The sequence below is a fragment of the Lonchura striata genome, chromosome Z (genome assembly GCF_050655825.1).
Source record: "Lonchura striata isolate lonStrDom1 chromosome Z, ASM5065582v1, whole genome shotgun sequence".
NCBI lineage: Eukaryota > Metazoa > Chordata > Aves > Passeriformes > Estrildidae > Lonchura > Lonchura striata.
Window position 1 is genome coordinate 47,865,235 of NC_140740.1, and position 21,604 is coordinate 47,886,838.

The window sequence follows — 21,604 nt, forward strand, 5'->3', positions numbered from 1 at the left end:
AGCCCCTGACAAGGCTGATGACTGAAGGTTTTGTCAGGAGCCATGATGGGGAGGTACTTTGGGATACCCAGTTATGTCCTGGGTAAGCGCCAACACTGACAATGCCAGCCCTGTCCTCTGTATACTCCAGAGCTCCCCAGGAAATCCATGTCAGTTCTGTCTGCTAGGAACATCCTGAAATCCTGTTGCTGTTCCTCTCCCAGGCTTGATGTGTGTAGAGAACAGCCTGGTCCTACATACTCCTGTTTTTCAGAGCCACTTCTAAGTCTGTAAAACATCTCATGCTTGATATGGAGGAGAACAGTGACATGGCTGCATGGCTGCCCAGCCCACGATGGTGTCTTCTGTTCCCAAACAGGCTCGTGACGACATTCTGAATGGTTCCCACCCTGTCTCATTTGACAAAGCCTGTGAGTTTGCTGGTCACCAGTGTCAGATCCAGTTTGGGCCATACAACGAGCAGAAGCACAAGCCGGGCTTTCTGGAGTAAGTGTCCAGAGGAGCTCCTGGGCTTGTCTTGAGGCCACTGAGGCAGCTTGGCAGCACCCAGTGCCACAGTGCCTTGTGGGGCTCTGGGGGTTTGGGTGCCTCTGGTGCAACCCCTCTAATTCCCACAGTTAGGGATTCACACCAGCTATGAGGGGTGCCAGCCCCCCATCCTGCTCCCTCTGGCAGGCCTATAGGGACATGCAGTCAGCTGCTGTGGGGATGGCCCTAGCCCACCCCCTGGCCTGCCTTGATGCCACACAAAGGGCTGCATTAGCAGCACCTTTACCCCACTCTTAACTTGGGCAATTCCAAGGACAGCTTTCATAGCTGTAGTAATCTCTCCCACATTGTCACTGCTTCCAAAAACTTCAGCTTTTGCCCTGGCAGGGGCTTGTCTGTGGCTTTGGGTTGGACTTGTTCATAGTCGAAGACAGAAACTGGCTTTGGGCTCTGCTGCTAGCAACTCACTTGGCTGTCTGTTGGCAGGCTCAAGGATTTCCTGCCCAAGGAGTACATCAAGCAGAAAGGAGAACGCAAGATCTTCATGGTATGTGCAGTGGGGAGGTTGAGATCTGGACTTTTTATTCCTCCTCACTAAAAGTTGGGGCACTCCTATCTGAGCAGGCAGCACACACCAGTCTGGTGTGTGAGAAATGGGAGCAGGAACTGTAGGTGGGCAGACAAGGCAGCTTCTGAGGTCTCAGAGATCAGAGCTGGTGCAGGGGATGCTGGTGGGGTGGGGAGAGCCCGGAAGGGCTGTGCAATGGTGTCAAGGCAGGACTGTGGAGCTGGTGCAATGTTCTGTCTTTGCTGTTGCAGGCACACAAGAGCTGTGGGAACATGAGTGAGATCGAAGCCAAAGTTCGCTATGTGAAACTTGCCCGTTCCCTCAAGACCTACGGGGTCTCCTTCTTCTTGGTGAAGGTAGAGCAGCAGCCCCAATGTCCCACTTCAGACTCACCAAAATTCTGCTTCTTCAGCATCCATCTGTTGCATCTCCAGCTGCTTCCCCTCAACCTATGCTGCTCCAGTTTATTTTGCATTTTCCTGTTGCATTTCCCTGTGCATTGCCTTCCTAACCCTTGGTTCATGCTTTTTCTCATTGTCAAGCTGCATGTGGTAATTGTCACCACTAGAAAGTGTGGCCTTGTAGGTGTTTTGGTAGCTATGGCAGACCTCAGATAACCCTGCCTCAGCGGATCCATCCTGGGGGTAGCCCACAGACCTTCTGTTATGGCCTACAGGAGAAGATGAAGGGGAAGAACAAGCTGGTGCCACGGCTGCTGGGGATCACCAAGGAGTGTGTGATGCGTGTGGACGAGAAGACCAAGGAAGTGATTCAGGAATGGAGTCTCACCAACATTAAGCGCTGGGCAGCCTCACCCAAGAGCTTCACCCTGGTAGGGACCAGCACTGGTCTCCCATGCCTCCTTCCCGCTGGCACTCCTGCAGGGGGGCTGCTCTCACTCCAGCCCCTCTCTCGGCTGGTGCTCCATGGTGGCACAGCCTTGCCCTCCTCTGGTGCCTCTCCCAGCACTTGCTTTGAAGGCTGGTGCTCGGATGCTTAGTGCATAGCTGAGGGGCTCAGGATGGCTGCCGATGCCCTGCTCCAGTGCTACCCTGTGCCCTGCTGTTGCAGGATTTTGGAGATTACCAGGATGGTTACTACTCAGTGCAGACAACGGAAGGGGAACAGATTGCCCAGCTGATTGCTGGCTACATCGATATCATCCTCAAAAAGGTGAGGATCTGTTGAATAGGGCACTACAGTAGTCGCTCTCCAGAGAGCCGTACAGAATGTGCCTTCCAGTTGCCTCCAAACAGCCATTGGCAGATGGTACTGCTGGGAAAGCTGGAGGCAGGGCAGGGGGAGCCTGTGACCCTGGTATGGTGTCTAGGCTGCAGGAGGAGGGGAGGGCTTGGGGTTAGCATTTTATCTTTCCCTTTGCAGAAAAAGAGCAAAGATCACTTTGGACTGGAGGGTGATGAGGAGTCCACTATGCTGGAAGACTCTGTGTCTCCAAAGAAGTAAGTCTTCCAGGAGCACGGCAGCTGCCAAACAGGAGTTGAATGGAGAATGTGCTCCAGCAAAGCTTGCAGGACAGCAAGGAGGAAGAGCTGTCATGCCCACAGAGCCTGGTGCCAGTGCTGTAGGCATTCCTTTACTTGGTATTTCTCCCCATTTCAGGTCAACAGTTGTGCAACAGCAGTTTAACCATGTAGGCAAGGCAGAGCTGGGCTCAGTAGCCCTGCCAGCCATCATGCGGACAGGGGCTGGAGGGCCAGAAAACTTCCAGGTGGGCACAATGCCACAGCCTCAGCTGCAAATCACCAGTGGCCAGATGCACCGAGGGCACATGCCTCCCCTGGTAAGCTTTTTTTGTGCTCACCATAGGGCACAAACTCTGAGAGGTGACTGTCAGGCTTGTGTAAACCAATCTGTTTGAATCCATGACCAAGCATTGTCTTGCTGTGAAGAGCAGGAGCTTTGTGCCACTGGCTTTGTGTGCTTGCTGGCCTGGCTGAGCCAGCGTCCTCCTGCATCTTCTCTGCAAACTTGAGCTATGCCCCAGTGTTTTAATCTGGCTAGGGACTGCAGCCTCTCATTTCAGGTTGTGACTGGACAGCCCCACTAGGTCTGTGGTTTGCAGCAGAACCCAGTGCCATGTTTTGGTGCCCCCATCTCCTGTGCAACTGAAGAAGCAGTTGGAAAAGGCCATGAGGAGGCCAATTTCTTTTGCTCCGTGCAGCCTGGTGTGGGCAGTTGCTGTAAAAGTCTCATGGGATCTCACAGCATCTTCTCCCCACTCCCCAAGAGTTGCTTAACTGTGAGACTTAGTTGTAACCACAGTGGCATGAGGCATTTTCCAGTGGGAGTTGCAGAGGGGCGTCTCCTTTTTTGCAAAATGCACCCCACTTTGTGGAGACCTACCTAGAGTGGTGCATTAGCAGCACATTGCTGGGGAGCATTTGAGGCAAATATGTAATCCTGGATTCCAAACTTTTGACATATTTCACTCATTCTGTCTCTGTGTTGCAGACCTCAGCCCAGCAAGCCCTGACTGGCACTATCAACTCCAGCATGCAGGCTGTGCATGCAGCCCAGGCCACTCTGGATGACTTTGAGACCTTGCCACCTCTTGGGCAGGATGCTGTGAGTGCTGGGTGAAGGTGGGCTGCTGGGGGTGGCCCTTGCTGGAAGCTGTACTGGGTGAGGTTGGCCACTTTCCCAAAAATGTTAGCAGCTCCTGGAAGACCTGCTGCCTCAAAAGAGATGGAGTTGTATCCCACTCTGGCCAGACATGGAGGGGACTCTTGGTCATGTTGTTTGGTTAGGGCAGACTAGAGAATTTGGGTGGTTACAGGTCTTCCCACTCTTTATATCCTCGCATTTCTCTGTGTGAGCATGTGTGCATCTGCCCACCACTTCTACCACCATCTTCTGATCCTATTCTCCCCATTCAGGCATCAAAAGCTTGGCGCAAAAACAAGATGGATGAGTCGAAGCATGAGATCCACTCCCAAGTGGATGCCATAACTGCTGGCACGGCCTCAGTCGTCAACCTCACTGCAGGTATATGGAGAGTTGGAGTAGAGAGATGCCCCAGTTCAGTAAAATGCTTGGTCTCTCTTGTCTGGCTGAAAGACTCCTTCTGCTCCCTGAAAGAAAAACCACATCAGTGACAGGTGTGGGGATGCTCTTATAGCATCACTTGGAGCACATCCCATCTCATCCCATCCCATTCTCTTCCCTGTGCAGGGGATCCAGCAGACACAGACTACACTGCCGTGGGCTGTGCCGTCACCACCATCTCTTCCAACCTGACGGAGATGTCAAAGGGTGTGAAGCTGCTGGCTGCGCTGATGGAGGATGAGGGAGGGAACGGGCGGCAGCTTCTGCAGGCAGCCAAGAACCTGGCAAGCGCCGTCTCAGACCTGCTGAAAACAGCACAGCCTGCCAGTGCTGAGGTGGGGAGCTGGAGGGGCTGTGGGACCGAGAAGAAGAGGGAAGCCAAGGGAAACCACTGAGTGAAGTTTTAAGGCTTCCTCATGAGCCTTGTGTTGGTTTTGCCTTGTTTCTTGCAGCCTCGCCAGAATCTCCTGCAGGCTGCTGGCCTGGTGGGGCAAACCAGTGGGGAGCTGCTGCAGCAGATAGGGGAGAGTGACACTGACCCCCGGTTCCAGGTGAGTGCACCCAGAAGCAATCAAGGACACCCATTCCGTAAAACTGGGCCTTTGCACAGGACCTCACAGGCGGAGTCCGGGGTGAACATTCACCGGTTCTCAATGGTGACTTTGTGACAGAGGGGACAGACCATTGCCCATCTCTGTCTCTAGAGTGATATAATACCTCTTATCTTGTGGATTCTATGTAGATCCCAGAAAACCAGTGTGCTTGGATCCTGCCTTCCTCTGAACCAAAGACGGTAAAACAGGCCTGGTTTGGCTTGGTGGTCCCTGCCATCTCCAGTGTGAAGGGGGCTCCTCTGGGAACTATAATCTGAAATCTTTGGAGAAGGGTTCTTGGAAAATTCTGCTTTTCTGATGGTTGTATCTCTGAAGTCCATACTCTCGGGTTGCTGCTGGAACAAGTGCTGCTCTGGAGATCACCCCTTGCAGCCACCTCAGCCCTGCCTGTTGGGAGCTGGCTGCCTGCCCCCATCAGAGACCCAGTATGGGTGGAGCCTTGTGTGGCAGTTTACAATTTTAGATGAGCTGACTGCCAACTGGCTTGCTTTCCCATTATTGCTCCTGCCAGCACAAAGGAGGTAGCACTGTCCTGGGGAGGACAATCCAGACATATTGTAGACCAAAATACTCCAGAAAGTAGGGATTTCTGTTCATGGCAGCTGCACAGATTCAACTGAGTAGAGAGGCCTTAAGGAGCCTCTCTAAGGGGAGCAGAAAGCTAGGAGCAGGGCAGTAAGCCATGTTTGGCCATGCAGCAGTTCCAGAATATAATATCCCCAAATATCAGATTTAGGACCTGGAAGACAATTTGCAGTCAAGCAGCAGGATGTTCTGCCTCACAGTTGTCAGACCCGAGTGTACGAACTTCCTCTGATGGGCTCAGATGCAGTGGTCTGGGGACTCTTGAATTGGATGCATGCACTCTCCAGTCTTTCCTCCTGTCGCAAAAGGTGATGGATTGTAGTTGGAGTAGTCTTGGCTTGCAGGAGGCGAGGGGATGCTGTAACTGGTCTGGTTTGGTGGCCAGAGTCTTACTTGTTGTGGTGTGCAGGGCTTCTTGCTGTGATCACACACACAGAAGGAGGTTGGCAGCTACAGTAGGCATAGAGCCCTGCCCTGCCTACCAGGGCTTTTGCTATTTAGGGATGGTGCTACCAGTTTTCACCAGCAGTGTGCCATAGGGGCTAATTCTGAAGGCTGCAGTGTGCTGTCATGGTGACCTACAAGAAAGCAGTTCACTGTGTGCTGGTCCCTGCCTGTTGCCTCCTGGCATCTGTTGTGTACCTGCCACTGAGGAGAGAGGAAGCTGGTTGCCTTGTCACACCTCTCTTACAGCTTCAGATATAAAAGCAAAGATGTATTCTAGCTTGTCAGCCAACAAGTTAGAATTCAAAATAAAAATTGCTGGCATACCTAAAATACAGGTGACCAGCATGGGAACATCTCCCACTTGCCTCTTGCTGGCAGCTGCCCATGGTGTGGGTGTGCCATGGTTGGCTTGTGCCTGCTGCTTGGCTGGAAGGGTTTGGCATCTTTCCACTGTGTTCAAATATTTGCAAACCAAATCAAATCCAGTAAGTACCAGCAGTGCCTTGCAGTAGGTTCTTGCTGTGGTACAACTGGGGACAGGTGGTTGCCTGGGGAATGGGCATTGTAGTGATGCTGAGCATTGCCCCAGCTCCTGTGGGTGGTGTTGCTGGCAGTGCAGGCTGCAGCTCAGGGCCAGGCTACAGCTTCACTGCCAGGTGTAGAACACAGTGGAGATGGGGTCAAAGTGTTGCCAGCCTTTCCAGGTATTCAGTGCTGCAGGTGCTGGGACAGAGTGGATGAAAGGGCCCCAAGGGCTCACATATCTCATCTGAATATTTCATGAGAACCCTGCAGATGGCTGCAGCTGCTCCCACTGCCATGGCTGCCTTTCTGACCCTTTCTGTCCCCTCCCAGGACATGCTTATGCAGCTGGCAAAGGCAGTAGCCAATGCTGCCGCTGCACTGGTGCTCAAAGCCAAGAATGTGGCTCAGAAAACGGAGGACGCTGCACTGCAGACACAGGTGATCGCAGCAGCCACCCAGTGTGCCCTCTCCACCTCCCAGCTGGTGGCCTGCACCAAGGTAAGCAGCAAGGTTAACCCTTGCCTCATCAGGGCTTTGAGATTCACCTGGCTGGGGGGCAGCTTTGCAGCGGTCCTATGTGTACCAGGACCAAGTGTGCTAAGGCAGGACATTGGGAATCTGGCACAGGAAGTGTGGGCTGCCTCTTGTTGGAGGTCCTGACACTGTGCCCCAGCAATGACAATCCTCTTTGGAGGAGCAGAAGTTTGGGGTAGCTCCTCCATGGAACATACCATGCTTGCTGCCCAGCCTTTGTTCTCCCTTCCAGGTTGTGGCTCCTACAATCAGCTCCCCAGTTTGCCAGGAGCAGCTGATCGAGGCTGGCAAGTTGGTGGCCAAATCGGCTGAGGGCTGTGTGGAGGCCTCTAAGGCAGCCACCAGTGATGACCAGCTCCTGAAGCAGGTAGGGGTGGCAGCCACAGCTGTCACCCAGGCCCTCAACAACCTGCTGCAACATATCAAGCAGCATGCCTTGGGTGGGCAGCCCATTGGACGCTATGACCAGGCCACTGACACCATCCTCAATGTCACTGAGAATATATTCAGCTCCATGGGCGATGCAGGTGAGAGTGAGACACCCAGAGTAAAGCACAATGGATAGGGAGGTATTAGAGAGCTCTTGGGACTTGCTAACAGGCCACACTTCCATACTGTTCCAGGGGAAATGGTGCGTCAGGCTCGTATTCTGGCCCAGGCCACCTCTGACCTTGTAAATGCCATCAAAGCTGATGCTGAGGGAGAGACAGACCTGGAGAATTCACGCAAGCTTCTGAGTGCAGCCAAGATCCTAGCTGATGCCACTGCCAAGATGGTGGAGGCTGCAAAGGTCAGTGTGTGGGGAAGGGTGGATGCTGGCTTTGGCCCCAGTCCCGTCCAATGCTATTGGCTCAGTGCTGGGTAGAGATGAACAGCCCCTGGTTGAGCAGCAGTTCAAGAACAAGGTCTTGCATTGAGCCAGGGACCTGTGGCATGGGCTTCTCCTGGGAAGGAGCTTCAGGAAGCTGTGGGTGGTAGCAGAGGAGGTGTTATTGCCCCTGCTGCTGGACTTTTCCAGAGAGGCTGTGAACATCTCCCAAGTACCATAAACAGGGCTGTCTTGTAGAGGCCAGAGCAGACATCCTGCTTCAGGAGGAAAAGGGTCCATGGTCCCTGAGAGATGTGTTGGGTTTTCTGTTTTCTCCAGGGAGCTGCAGCCCACCCGGACAGTGAGGAGCAGCAGCAGCGGCTGCGTGAGGCAGCAGAAGGGCTCCGTATGGCAACCAATGCTGCAGCACAGAATGCCATCAAGAAGAAGCTTGTGCACAAGCTGGAGGTGAGATGCTGGGCAAGGGTCTGCAAAGGGCAAGCAAGCACAGTCAGTGAGCAAGGCCTGTCCAGGAGCCCCCATACGACTCCTCTTTCCAGAGGGGTAACGTTCTTTTCAAGTACAGTGTCCATGCTGCCTCACAGAGAGATCTCCCTTCCCTTGTGTGCACTGTGTTGTTTTGGGGTGCTGGGGATGCTTGGGTGCCACAGGAGAGAAGTGTACAAGAGAAGTTGTTTGGGGGATCTGGGCCCTGGTCATGGCAGTGGGGCTCAATACAAACTGTCAGTGTTAACCTGTGCCTCCCTGTGCCAGCATGCAGCCAAGCAGGCTGCCGCGTCGGCCACGCAGACCATCGCTGCCGCACAGCATGCCTCCTCCTCCAACAAGAACCCTGCTGCTCAGCAGCAGCTGGTGCAGAGCTGTAAGGTAAGGGTCTGGGCCTGATCCTGGCATCCCCTGTACTCTCTCTCCGTGTCTCATCTCCCATCGGCCATGCTGATGCCTTCTGCTCTGCCACAGTGGTCAGACTGGATCCTAAGGCACTCCCTTAGGTCCTGTAGGAGCTGGTCTTTTGATCACTGGTCCTGGGTTGAATCCATGTCCTTCTGACTGATCCTCTTCATTGATCCTATTCTCTGGCAGGTGGTGGCAGAGCAGATCCCAATGCTGGTGCAAGGAGTGCGAGGAAGCCAGTCCCAGCCGGACAGCCCCAGTGCCCAGCTGGCTCTCATTGCTGCCAGCCAGAACTTCCTGCAGGTACCCATGCTGCCCAGTCTCCCATGCCAGTTCTAGCATTACAGCTTTTCTACTGTGCCTGTGCCTGTCCCTTTTAAGACACTGGGAGATTGTCTGCACACAGGCAGCTGAGATGCTGCATTTTTATCTCCTTCTCACTGCTTTTTTTTCTGGCCCAACAGCCTGGTGGGAAGATGGTAGCTGCAGCCAAGGCCACTGTCCCCACCATAACGGACCAAGCCTCTGCTATGCAACTCAGCCAGTGTGCCAAGAACTTGGCTGCAGCTCTGGCTGAGCTCCGCACAGCAGCCCAGAAGGTGAGAGGCTGAGTCACATCCTGCAGTGAGACACCAGCTGTGGAGAGCACTGGGGAACGGTGGGGACAGCCAGTGGCAGGTTCTGGTCACTGCCACAGCCAGATGAGCTCCGTGGTCACCTGCTCGCCTTCCCTTCTGCTCTGTCACAGGCTCAGGAGGCATGTGGACCCTTGGAGATAGACTCTGCACTGGGTCTGGTGCAGAGCCTGGAGAGGGACTTGCAGGAAGCCAAGGCAGCTGCCCGTGATGGCAAGCTCAAGCCTCTTCCAGGAGAGACGGTGAGAGTGCAGGGAAGGGTGGCTCAGGGTGGACTCTGGGGCAGTGGAGTTGCCAAAAGGTGCAGCTCACCAGCATGTCCCAACTTGGCACCCCTGCAGATGGAGAAGTGTGCCCAGGACCTGGGGAACAGCACCAAAGCTGTCAGCTCTGCCATTGCTCACCTCTTGGGAGAGGTGGCCCAGGGCAATGAGAACTACACAGGTACTGGCCTCCACAACAGGGCTGGGGGAAGGGGCACTGAGCTGACAGGCATTGACCTCTCCATCCCCTCAGGAATTGCTGCACGGGAAGTGGCCCAGGCCCTGCGCTCACTCAGCCAGGCTGCCCGTGGTGTGGCAGCCAACACCTCTGACCCGCAGGCACAGAGTGCCATGCTGGAGTGTGCCAGTGATGTCATGGACAAAGCCAACAACCTCATTGAGGAGGCCCGGAAAGCTGTGGCCAAGCCTGGTGACCCAGAGAGCCAGCAGCGCCTGGCCCAGGTGGGGACAGGGGGACCCCAGTGTGCCCTGTTTCCATGGCTGTGGGAAGGGTGTGGGGCTGGCTGGGAGGTGGTGACCTCTCTTTGCTTCCCTGTAGGTGGCCAAGGCAGTGTCACAAGCCCTGAACCGCTGCGTTAACTGCCTGCCAGGGCAGCGGGACGTGGATGCTGCCATCCGCATGGTGGGAGAGGCCAGCAAGAGGCTGCTGTCAGATTCGGTGAGCTAAGCTGGAGCAGGAGGGGAAGGGGAAAATCTGGCAATGTGGGCTGGTCCAACTGTATCGGTTTCGTCTTGCATATCTGCAAGCATGTGCCAGACCTTCATCCCCCATTTCCACTCATCTCTCTGCCTCTCCTAACCTCTCTCCTTCCTTCCAGTTCCCTCCCAGCACCAAGAGCTTCCAGGAGGCGCAGAGCCAGCTGAACCAGGCAGCAGCAGGGCTCAATCAATCTGCCAATGAGCTGGTTCAGGCATCACGTGGCACCCCTCAAGACCTGGCCAAGTCCTCTGGCAAATTTGGACATGACTTCAATGAATTCCTGCAGGCAGGAGTGGAGATGGCCAGCCAGTCCCCGGTGAGAGGAAATGCCTGTTGGGGTATCCTGAATGAAGGGAGAAATTTGGGATATCTGAGAAGGTAGCTGGCCAAAGGCTGGGTGGCCAGGCAGTGGTGCTTAGAGTGGCTGTGGCCAATGCAGCCAGGGAGATGGGAACTGGAACTGTACAAAAGCACTGGAACAGGGAGAAGGTGGTTTGGGCTAGTTCAGCAAAAATTCGTGTTTCCTTGCTGTTGGCGGACAAGTTGGACGAAAGGAACTAGCTCAGCTTGAGAATCCCCAGAGAAGACCCAGGATGGGTGTGGACTTTAAAAGATACTGCAGAAAACTCATCTTGCCTCCTTGCAGAATAAGGAGGACCAAGCACAGGTGGTGTCGAACTTGAAGAGCATTTCCATGTCCTCCAGCAAGCTGCTGCTGGCTGCAAAAGCTCTCTCTGCTGACCCTGCTGCCCCCAACCTCAAGAATCAGCTGGCAGCAGCAGCACGGTAAGAGGAACTGCTCCCTGAGAGCTGCTGGCCATAGATTGTAGTGGGGCTGGGTGGTGGGGCATGCATTGATCTGTGGATCTTTCTTCTATGTCCCTGGCAGGGCTGTGACTGATAGCATTAACCAGCTGATCACCATGTGCACCCAGCAGGCCCCAGGCCAGAAGGAATGTGACAATGCCCTGCGAGAGCTGGAGGTAAGAAGCCGCATGTTGACAAGGCACTGGAGGGGTTGAGATATTGGGTATGAGGGGAGCTGCACCCCCCTGCAAGGAACAGGAGGGAATGAAGAGGAGGTAAAGTGGAGGATGCAGAACTTTTCTCTGGGTGTGACACATATGTCCCTGCAGACGGTGAAGGAATTGTTGGAGAACCCCACCCAGACTGTCAATGACATGTCCTACTTCAACTGCCTTGACAGTGTCATGGAGAACTCCAAGGTAAGTCCTGAATAGAGGTTTGGGGAAGAACAGGGAAGGTCTTGGGAAGGATATGGGAATAAAGGGAAAGGTGGTTTTTCCCCTACCAATGAAGCACAGTGAACTCTGACCCTGGGAACACTGTGGGAGTCAGAAGTGGTCTCCATAATCAATGTGTGGTGTGTCCTGCAGGTGCTGGGAGAGTCCATTGCTGGCATCTCCCAGAATGCCAAGAACAGCAAACTGCCTGAGTTTGGCGACTCCATCAGTGCCGCCTCCAAAGCTCTCTGTGGGCTGACAGAGGCAGCTGCCCAGGTGAGACACATTTAGTCACAGGCTTGAGCTTTACCCCAGGGGCATAGTTGTTGTAAGCACCCCATCCCTGCCCTTCCAAATCAGTGGGAAATGCTGCCAGACTTTTCAGCAGCCCATGCCCTCTATGAACCTCCCTGCAGTGTATTATTTTAAGGGGTCCCTGGTAGGTAATAAGTTACAAAGACTCCATGTATTACAGAAGGGTGATCAATATATCTTTATTAAGAAACTCATTGATCTTTTATATCCTAGTTTGCTACAGGTGGACCTCATTGGTCCTTTACTTAAAACACCATTGGCTAATTAAGAAACTACCCTTTGGTAAACAAATCTCCATAACACAATTTACATGTTCACAACAACAGGTGTAGCAAGTTAAGAATTGTTTCTCATTCTTTTTTCTGATCTTTGCACAGCCTTTTCCCAGAACGAAAAAAAAAGTGTCTCTCTGTGGCCAGAGAGCTACTACCACAGTAGTGTGCAGGTTCTCTCTCACCATGTCTCCCATGTTCCTAGGCTGCCTATCTTGTGGGAGTCTCAGACCCCAACAGCCAGGCTGGACAGCAGGGCTTGGTGGATCCCACTCAGTTTGCTAGAGCTAACCAAGCCATCCAGATGGCCTGCCAGAACTTGGTGGACCCTGCCTGTACTCAGTCCCAGGTGAGTGTGGGGTGGGGTTCCATTACAGGCATTTGATTGCATCAAAAGGAGTACAAAGCTAGTTGGAAGTGCCGCATCCCAAGAGTTGGCCAAGATGATAGCTAGTGTCTCATTAGGCCCCATCAGCTGCACTGGGAACCAGCTGGCAGCTCTGGTGCAATGGTGACAGTCCAAATAGGGGGCTCTGTGGGCATTGTAGGATCTTTGTGATCCTTCTTGGGTCCCAAAAGGGATACCTGTGGTCACTGGTGCCCTACATAAGGTGGGTGGGAAGGAAGAGCTGTAGGAATAGCAGGTGAATCCTGCCTTACTCTGCTTTCCCCCTGCAGGTGCTGTCAGCAGCCACCATCGTAGCAAAACACACCTCTGCCCTGTGCAACACATGCCGCCTGGCATCCTCTCGCACTGCCAATCCTGTGGCCAAGCGCCAATTCGTCCAGTCGGCCAAGGAGGTGGCCAACAGCACTGCCAACTTGGTCAAGACCATCAAGGTGTGGAGTCCCTTCTGAGGCAGTGTGGTGGTGATGGATTTGGGGTATGGTGGGGGTTGGGTAACTGCTCTGGTCTCTCCACACCAGGCCCTGGATGGTGAGTTCAACGAAGAGAACCGGGAGCGGTGCCGTGCTGCCACTGCCCCTCTCATAGAGGCTGTGGATAACCTGACAGCCTTCGCTTCCAACCCAGAGTTCGCCACCGTTCCTGCTCAGATCAGCCCAGAGGTGGGATGCTGTTGGGACAGGGAGGATGGAGCCTGGCTGTGACAGGCTCTGCTCTAGGGTGGAGAGAAGCTGTGCCTTCCCTGAGCCTGGGGGGCCTGCACTGAGGGGGTATGATGGGAAAGTGGCAGCAAGCCTTGGGCTTCAAGGGGTTGCTCCAGGGTAAGGGTCATGGGAGATGGAGCAACTTCTCATGCACACTCCCTTACCTCACCAGCCTGTTATCTTCCTGTGCAGGGGCGCAGAGCTATGGAGCCCATTGTCATTTCAGCCAAGACCATGCTGGAGAGCTCTGCTGGCCTCATCCAGACTGCCCGCTCTCTGGCTGTCAATCCCAAGGACCCACCGCAGTGGTCAGTGCTTGCTGGCCACTCGCGCACAGTCTCAGACTCCATCAAGAAGCTGATCACCAACATGAGGTGAGCAGAGTCCTTCTGTGGCTGTGGCTCTGACCCTGCTGGCACATACTGCTGCCCTGAGCAAGCATTTCTGGGGATGCTTTGGCTCATCATCACCTTGGACACAGCTGGTGCAAGCAGGCAAGGGATGGGATGGGGATGGAAGACACTCTCCCTTTTATCCTCTCTGGAAGCTGCTCCTCCAATTCTCACAAGGGTTGATGGGAACACACACTGATGTGCCCAGGTTCTATCACACTGGGTTGCCCCAAAGCCTGGGAGAGGGGTCTTGCCCCTCACTGGCACCAGCCAAGGCTGAGGGTGAAGGCGTGGTGTAGCAGCTGCCAGTGCTTGGCTGATTAATCTGTCACTCAGGGACAAAGCTCCAGGACAGCGGGAGTGTGATGAGGCCATTGAGGTCCTGAACAGATGCCTACGGGAGGTGGACCAGGCATCTCTTGCTGCCATCAGCCAGCAGCTGGCCCCCCGACAAGATATCTCTCAGGAGGTGGGTCAGGGACATGCTGTGGGCAAGCCTAAGGGACTGGGCATCCTTCCCTGGGCTCTCAGCAACATGAAGGGACCCTAGCCCTGCTGCAGCCTCATGCAACACCCTCTCTTTGCACAGGCATTGCACAATCAGATGATCACAGCTGTCCAGGAGATCAGCAACCTGATCGAGCCCGTGGCTGCTGCGGCACGGGCCGAGGCCTCGCAGCTGGGGCACAAGGTAATGAGGGCACAGGGTAATGGGGATGTGGCACTTGGTGCCTGGGGAGGAGATGTACAATGCAGCTGGGGCTGGAAGCTGCTGGTGCTGACACTGCTCTTCCCTAGGTGTCCCAGATGGCTCAGTATTTCGAGCCACTCATTATGGCAGCTGTCGGTGCTGCCTCCAAAACACCCAACCACCAGCAGCAGATGAACCTCCTGGACCAGACCAAAACACTGGCTGAATCTGCCTTGCAGATGCTGTACACAGCCAAGGAGGCTGGTGGGAACCCCAAGGTGAGCGAGAGGGGCATGTGTCAGTGGCATGTCCTCCTTTGCATGTCGGTGCTGCATGGTGCACACACATGTGCCAGACATGGAAAACCCAGGGTCAGTGTGCAGCATCCATGCTGGGAGGGGAGCCACCTCCTGTCTTCCCTCACTCTGGCTTCTTTTTGCAGCAAGCTGCCCACACTCAGGAGGCTCTGGAAGAGGCTGTGCAAATGATGAAGGAAGCAGTGGAGGACCTGACCACCACCCTGAATGAGGCAGCCAGTGCTGCAGGTGTCGTGGGGGGCATGGTGGACTCCATCACCCAAGCCATCAACCAGGTGAGGAAAGCAAGGAGAGGACCTGGACAGGGCTGGATGTGGGAGAGGGGAAGAGTCAGGGTCAAACCCTACAAGCTAAAGACTTTGTGGGTCAGAGCTGGAGCCAGAATCTCCTGATGGTCTCTTGCAGCTGGACGAGGGGCCCATGGGTGAGCCAGAAGGTACCTTTGTGGATTACCAGACCACAATGGTGAAGACAGCCAAGGCTATTGCAGTGACTGTGCAGGAAATGGTGGGTGCAAACAAGACTGTCACTGTAGAATGCACTGCCTGCCACTGAGTCAGGCTGCTGCCCTCCTTGCCCTGTCCAACTCCTGCTCTTCTTCCCTCAACAGGTCACCAAATCCACTGCCAACCCAGATGAGCTGGGCATACTGGCCAACCAACTCACCCATGACTATGGGCAGCTGGCACAAGAGGCCAAGCCAGCTGCCCTCACTGCTGAGAATGAGGAGGTGCGAGCCTGGGGGAAGTGCTGAGTGTGCTGTGGGGCAGAGCAGGGGGCTGTTGGGGCGTGAGAACAGAGGACAGGGACACCTGAACCTCCCATTGGAGCTGGGGGCAGGCAACTTTCACACCTCCCTTGAAACATGACATAGAAACAAGGAGCAAAGCTGTGTTTCCTTTTTCCTTCTCCTGAGTGGGAGGATTGGGAAAGAGGAGCTGGGTATCACAGATGCAGGGCTTAGTTCCCTGCTGACTCTGTCACACGCACATTCCTCTGCAGATCGGCTCCCACATCAAGCGCCGGGTGCAGGAGCTGGGTCATGGCTGTGCTGCCCTGGTCACCAAGGCTGGAGCCCTGCAGTGCAGCCCCAGCGATGCCTACACCAAGAAGGAGCTGATAGAGACTGCACGCAAGGTTTCTGAGAAGGTAGGTGGTCGAGAGGTCAATGGTGAGGTGGGAGGGATACTGGATTCAGCCATGTGCCCTTGGAGCCACCACTCCCAAGGGTGGTTTCCTGGTCCTGTTGGAATCTGTTGGCTCTCTTGGCCACACTCTCCCTGCCCAGCTGATGGGATGGAAGATGGATCCCCCTCTGCAGACACTATAACAGCATCTGGTGGATGAGTGTGATGCCCAGGTGCTGCAGCCTGCCTGGGAAAACCGACCTACACACCACTGATAGGCCAGGGCTCTCCAGATCTGTTCTTGCAGAGTTGGGCAAAGCATCTGCAGCAGTGCTTGCAGCTCACACTTAGTGATCAGTCTCCACCTTTTGTTGGCATCCTGGCCATCAAGTCAATCTAAAGAGCACACTTCTGAAGAACAGATGAAAAAATATGGCTTTAAAAGTCTCATTGATATGGGTAGAGCAGCAGTGCTTGTAAGTAAAAGCACAAAACAGTAAACACTTGTAAGTTGTGCCTGGCATCTGCAAATCTTACTAATTTGAAAACTGAGTCCAGCATCTCTTAGGCCACCAAACATGATAGGTGCAAGGCAAAAATAAATAGCTGGAAGCTAAGAAGGATTGTGCAGACCAAAATATTCCTAGTTCCTCTCCTTGGTAGGAAGCAGCTCCACCCTTGGGGGTGTTGGAGGTGTGTGCAGTGAGAGTTCCCTGAACCTGCTTTGCCCCCCTATTCACTTTACTTGTACCCCACAGGTGTCTCATGTGCTGGCAGCTCTTCAAGCTGGGAACCGTGGGACACAAGCCTGCATCACAGCAGCTAGCGCTGTCTCCGGCATCATTGCTGACCTTGACACCACCATCATGTTTGCTACAGCAGGAACCCTCAACCGGGAGAACTCTGAGACCTTTGCTGACCACAGGTACCCAGACACCCTATCCAGCCTGTGCTCAGCCAGAGACAGGGGTGTCAAGTTCTGTCCTGTGGGCCTTCTGAGCTGTGGACCAGCCCCAAGGAGTGCTTCAAGCTCAGATCGTGCTGGCTCAATTTCCCAAAACTACAGCTTGCACATGAGAAAACCAGGATCCACAGTGTCTCTGTATCCCAAGAACCATGTGTGCAGTAGAGAGCTGTGTCCTCCCTGATACATATTTTGTCTCCAGGGAGGGCATCTTGAAGACAGCCAAGGCACTGGTGGAGGACACCAAGGTGTTGGTGCAGAACGCCACAGCAAGCCAGGAGAAGCTAGCCCAGGCTGCCCAGTCCTCTGTGTCCACCATCACCCGCCTGGCAGAGGTGGTGAAGCTGGGTGCTGCCAGCCTGGGATCTGAAGACCCAGAAACCCAGGTGTGAATGGGTGTGTGGGCTGAGTGGAGGCTGCTGATCGCTTGTTTGGAGGGTTTGAGGGATGCAGATGTCATGTGGTGATCAGGCTGGATCCCAAGAGTTGGGGAGAGAGGGAGCTGGGCTGTGGCTGGTGCTGGCTGAGCTGGACTCCCTTTGTGCCCTGTGGTGCCCAAATCTCACTGCTGGGCCACACCACCCCCAGCCTAAGTGAGACTTTAGTTCAGACATTCCCCTGATCTTGCTGTCCCCAGGTGGTCCTGATCAATGCTGTGAAGGATGTGGCCAAGGCGCTTGGGGATCTGATCGGTGCCACCAAAGCAGCTGCTGGCAAAGCTGGAGATGACCCTGCTGTCTACCAGCTGAAGAACTCTGCCAAGGTCTGTGCTGGTTGTGATGGGAAGAGGGGGAGGAGGCAGTGGGACTGGAGAAAGAGAAGGGTCTTTTTCTGCCTGTGTGAGCACAGGAACACAACTGGGGTGCAGACAGGACAAAAGGTTAGGAAGGGACACATAAAAGGTGGAACACAGCTTGCAGAGGAGCAGTTGAGGCAGTTTGAATGGAGTATGGGGATGGGGCAGTTTTGGATCAATCCACAGGGGAAAGAGAGGTGCTGGCAACAGGCCAGAGCTTGTGTGGGAATTCATCTAGCTCTCTTTCTCCTTCCACAGGTGATGGTGACAAATGTTACTTCCTTGCTGAAGACAGTGAAGGCTGTTGAGGATGAGGCCACGAAGGGGACACGGGCACTGGAGGCCACGATCGAGCACATTCGCCAGGAACTGGCAGTGAGTATGGCTGCAGTGCTGTGGCTGCTGCGCTGCTCGCCTGCCACCCCACGCCTCACCGCTGTCTCTCGTCTCACAGGTCTTCTCCTCCCCGGTGCCTCCTGCCAAGGTCTCCACCCCGGAGGACTTCATCCGCATGACGAAAGGCATCACGATGGCCACAGCCAAAGCGGTGGCTGCTGGCAACTCGTGCCGGCAGGAGGATGTCATTGCCACAGCCAATCTGAGCCGCCGGGCCATCGCAGACATGCTGCGCTCCTGCAAGGTGGGGCGGACAGTGGGTGTGGATCTCTAGCATGGATTTGTGGGTGGAGTGAGATGGTGCTGGATGTGAATAGGGCTTTCCCTGTGTCTTGATTGCAGGAAGCAGCTTACCACCCGGAGGTGAGTGGGGACGTGCGGCAACGGGCGCTGCGCTTTGGCAAGGAGTGTGCTGATGGCTATCTGGAGCTGCTGGAGCATGTGCTGGTGGTGAGTGTCCCCACTCTGGTTCCCAGGGTGGGCAGAGGCTGACCGTGGATTGCCTGGGTGTTCCCCAGATTTCCAAGGTCCTCTGGGCTCTTCACCTCTTCCCACTGAGCTCTTTGCACAGCCCACAGTGCTGCCTGTGCTGGCACAGCATTGTGTCCATGCCCCTGCCATGGAAGCAGATGTCAGAGAGCTCAACAGGCTCTAAGAAAGGTATTTTGCTAACAACAGATGGATATTAACTGAGTGCAAACAGATGGAGGCTGGAAATCAATAACATGGTAGCATAATCTTGTAAAAATACAGCTTCCAGTAAAAGTGCAGGCAGTGGGAAAACAAAGTGTCATGCCCACAGCACTATGTGTGGGAGATGGACAGTGCCTGCCACAGCAAAGATAATGACTGCAAGCCCACTGCAGCCTTTTGATCCAGTCTCCCTCTGACTGAGTCCTCTCAAGGACTTAAGCTGCAACATTAGTTTACAAGAAGCAAATTAAGCCTCTAGCATGGTAGGAAAGATCCAGTGAAGTCCTTCCAACAGTTTGGATTCTTGGCAAGACCACAGAAGTGGAATCAGGGGCACTGTGGGGATGTGCACACTCAATCCATGGTGCTGTGGTATCTCTCAAACAGGACAGACTGACAGTGATTCAGCTCTGTGTCAAGGTTGCACTAAGCTGTTTAGTGAGAGTCTGCTGTCTGAGGTCACTAGATACAAAGTGGTGGAGCCCAAACTGGTTTCCTGCAGGGAAAGCCCCCTTAGGCAGAGGGTAACCAGCATTGGCAGCAACAGGGGGAGGTGGGCAGGAATTGACAGCTAGGAATCAAAGCTGAGTAGAGGAGAAGTCAAAGGGTGGTTTTATTCAAGGGAGGTAACCACTGGGGTACACTTCCAAAGAGAGCAGTGAGTTTTCCATCCTCTCCATCTAGATCAAATGTCTGCTTGGAAGATGCTTCAGGCACACATGAATCATGGCAGCCAAGGCTGGAGTGCTGAGTAGAAATTCTCTGGCTGATCTGTTGTTAACAGATGATTAGGCTAATGACTTAGTGTGGCAGTGCCTGAGGTCAGCCTACTTACAGGAACACGCCATTCCCCTGTATTTTGGGTGTTACCATCCTGCTGCCGTGCAATGTTTTGACTATCATACATTGGAACATCCTTAAAAATGTTCACTGGAGGTGCCTCTTAGTAAGCTCGTAGCCTCTGGGGTGCCTTCAGCTGCAGACAGAGATCATTTAGCAGTTTTAAATACATTGTCAGAGCAGACAGCAAGCTTAATAATAAGGCATTTAGACTGGATGTGCTCATGAGGGCAAACCAGCCATCAGCTTGAGTACTCTGAGCCTCACACTGCTCTGGTGACTCTGCTGGGATGACCCAACACAAGGCCAGGAAAAAGCCATGACTCACCTCAGTCTCCACAGCACTCTGGTTTGCGAAGGCAGGAGTGAAGCTCAAGGGTCCTGTTTATCAAAGAACAGCAGGTTCCTGGGAAACCACAAGCAGGAAGGATCTAGGGGAATGGGAGGGGAGATGGCAGATGGGGTGCTGCCTCATTCCCCAGCAGCAGCAAGGTCATTGCTGTACCCTTTGTCCCCAAGGGAACCAGTGCCTTCTGCAGAGCATGAACAAGTATGGTTAGGGTTCAAGAATAAGGGTTATTTGTCTCAAGCTGGAAAACATGGCTTCCGGCAGAGTGGGAAAGCCTGCATATTTCACTGGGGAAGGGTAGGAATTTGAACCTCCATGGGGACTTGGTATTTGGTAACAATAGGTCTCTCCCTCCAAAAGCAGAGAGATTCTGTGGCTGAAAACTGCAGTGAAGCAATTCAGGGTGGGGAGAAATAAGGTGTAAAGGGTACGAGGAGGAGAGTGGATCCATGGCTACGCTGAGTGTAGGTGGCTCCTCTGGCTGTGGGAGCCTCATCCAGGTGCCCTGTCTTGCCTGGCCCTGCAAGGCTGAAGTAAGAGCTAATGATGACAGCACAGCTCCCCACCCAGGATCTCTGATCCTTTGTTCCCGCTTCTCATCTTGGCTGCCCTTCACCCCTCAGGAAAAGCACCCACCTTCCCCTACCCTCCCCTATCTCCCCTCCTCCTGGCTGAGGCATTCACTGCTTTCTTTTCTCTCTTCTTCTTCCTCTCTGCCAGCCGGTGAGTAAGGCAACACTGGGGTGCCTGCTGGTCTCTAACCTCAGCATGAGCCTTGCTCATGGCGTGTTTTGTGTGCCCAGCCCAGTGCTGGGGTGGGACTTGTGTGTGTCCACAGGGACCCTGGTGTCCTTGTGTTTGTGTTTATGTACTCACCCCTGCTCTAGCTGATGGGCAGCTGCTGCCTGTCAGTGCAAGTTGGGCCAGCAGTGAGCTCTGCTTGTGCATACAGACCCTGTGTGCGTGCACATGTGTGCTGTGGTGTGTGCATGTGTCTCTTCAGCCCAGGGGAGGACCCTTAGGGCACTGCCTGCCACCTCATCCTGATGGGGCTAGCCCTCCTTTGCTGGGATGCCACTCCAGTGTATCCCCATTTGCCCAGCTTGTGTTTGCAAACAAACTTCCAAAATGGGGATAGTGAAGGGATATGCTTCTGTAGCTTCAAATGCTTTGCAGGGGAGAGATCTTGGTGTGGACAGCTGCGGAGTTCAGAAAGGCTTGTGCTGAGGGTCTTGTGTCTGTAAGATGTCCCAGAAGCTGTGGATGCAGGAGGGCCCTGGGGAAGCTCATTCTATCCTGGTGCACAAAGACCTGGGGAAACTCATTCTAGCCAAACCCACTTGAGAAAGCATCTCAGACAGTGTCTGATGTATACACATGTGGGAGGGGGCTGAGGGATCCCACCATACTTCCCTGGGGAGTGCACCCCAAACAGACCTATGAAGTTTTTCCAGGTGCTTACATCTGCTCCTTCCCCCCAGATCCTGCAGAAGCCAACCCACGAGCTGAAGCAGCAGCTGGCAGGCTACTCCAAGCGTGTGGCCAGCTCTGTCACTGAGCTCATCCAAGCAGCTGAGGCCATGAAAGGTAAAGAAAGATCCTGCTCAGAGGGGCATGACCAAGGGCTGGGATTAGGGTGGAGGGTTCAGCAGCTGCTGGAGGAGGCAGGGAAACTCAGAAATGAGACTGCATGGAGGTGTAACCTGCCTTGCTTCTCCTGGTGTTCCTAGGGACGGAGTGGGTTGACCCAGAAGACCCCACTGTCATCGCTGAGAATGAGCTGCTGGGGGCAGCAGCTGCCATTGAGGCTGCAGCCAAGAAGCTGGAGCAGCTGAAACCAAGAGCCAAGCCCAAGGTAGCAGTGCTGAGCCTTATCTGACCTTCGTGCTCAGCTTGGGGTGGGTTGGAGCTCTCCTGCCTGTGCTTTA

General features: G+C 54.3%; 1 protein-coding gene and 1 long non-coding RNA gene across 7 annotated transcripts in view; one reads left to right on the forward strand and one right to left on the reverse strand.

Moving 5' to 3' along the window:
• Positions 1-21,604, forward strand: part of TLN1 (talin 1) — a 35,423-nt gene that overhangs the window by 9,927 nt on the left and 3,892 nt on the right. For 5 of the 6 annotated variants that reach the window (XM_085566344.1, XM_085566347.1, XM_085566348.1 and 2 more), the window contains exons 7-53: positions 359-486; positions 976-1,036; positions 1,309-1,413; positions 1,734-1,889; positions 2,129-2,230; positions 2,441-2,517; positions 2,678-2,858; positions 3,530-3,643; positions 3,955-4,063; positions 4,250-4,458; positions 4,576-4,674; positions 4,866-4,916; positions 6,625-6,792; positions 7,061-7,355; positions 7,452-7,618; positions 7,976-8,104; positions 8,411-8,524; positions 8,741-8,854; positions 9,016-9,150; positions 9,300-9,428; positions 9,528-9,630; positions 9,703-9,911; positions 10,009-10,128; positions 10,289-10,486; positions 10,817-10,956; positions 11,060-11,153; positions 11,307-11,396; positions 11,568-11,690; positions 12,207-12,350; positions 12,680-12,841; positions 12,929-13,069; positions 13,304-13,485; positions 13,840-13,972; positions 14,093-14,194; positions 14,302-14,472; positions 14,637-14,786; positions 14,917-15,018; positions 15,122-15,241; positions 15,514-15,660; positions 16,397-16,563; positions 16,805-16,988; positions 17,240-17,365; positions 17,657-17,773; positions 17,853-18,038; positions 18,137-18,244; positions 21,158-21,263; positions 21,407-21,531. In XM_085566344.1, the coding sequence (XP_085422470.1) occupies positions 359-486; positions 976-1,036; positions 1,309-1,413; positions 1,734-1,889; positions 2,129-2,230; positions 2,441-2,517; positions 2,678-2,858; positions 3,530-3,643; positions 3,955-4,063; positions 4,250-4,458; positions 4,576-4,674; positions 4,866-4,916; positions 6,625-6,792; positions 7,061-7,355; positions 7,452-7,618; positions 7,976-8,104; positions 8,411-8,524; positions 8,741-8,854; positions 9,016-9,150; positions 9,300-9,428; positions 9,528-9,630; positions 9,703-9,911; positions 10,009-10,128; positions 10,289-10,486; positions 10,817-10,956; positions 11,060-11,153; positions 11,307-11,396; positions 11,568-11,690; positions 12,207-12,350; positions 12,680-12,841; positions 12,929-13,069; positions 13,304-13,485; positions 13,840-13,972; positions 14,093-14,194; positions 14,302-14,472; positions 14,637-14,786; positions 14,917-15,018; positions 15,122-15,241; positions 15,514-15,660; positions 16,397-16,563; positions 16,805-16,988; positions 17,240-17,365; positions 17,657-17,773; positions 17,853-18,038; positions 18,137-18,244; positions 21,158-21,263; positions 21,407-21,531 (6,393 nt within the window). The remainder of the gene's footprint in view (positions 1-358; positions 487-975; positions 1,037-1,308; positions 1,414-1,733; positions 1,890-2,128; positions 2,231-2,440; positions 2,518-2,677; positions 2,859-3,529; positions 3,644-3,954; positions 4,064-4,249; positions 4,459-4,575; positions 4,675-4,865; positions 4,917-6,624; positions 6,793-7,060; positions 7,356-7,451; positions 7,619-7,975; positions 8,105-8,410; positions 8,525-8,740; positions 8,855-9,015; positions 9,151-9,299; positions 9,429-9,527; positions 9,631-9,702; positions 9,912-10,008; positions 10,129-10,288; positions 10,487-10,816; positions 10,957-11,059; positions 11,154-11,306; positions 11,397-11,567; positions 11,691-12,206; positions 12,351-12,679; positions 12,842-12,928; positions 13,070-13,303; positions 13,486-13,839; positions 13,973-14,092; positions 14,195-14,301; positions 14,473-14,636; positions 14,787-14,916; positions 15,019-15,121; positions 15,242-15,513; positions 15,661-16,396; positions 16,564-16,804; positions 16,989-17,239; positions 17,366-17,656; positions 17,774-17,852; positions 18,039-18,136; positions 18,245-21,157; positions 21,264-21,406; positions 21,532-21,604) is intronic. The other variant, XM_021554728.3, reaches the window with a different exon arrangement.
• LOC146763806 (uncharacterized) overlaps positions 18,005-21,604 on the reverse strand; it is a 28,958-nt gene continuing 25,358 nt past the window's right edge. Inside the window, exon 3 of the long non-coding RNA XR_014951157.1 lies at positions 18,005-19,758. This is a non-coding gene — a long non-coding RNA (uncharacterized LOC146763806). The remainder of the gene's footprint in view (positions 19,759-21,604) is intronic.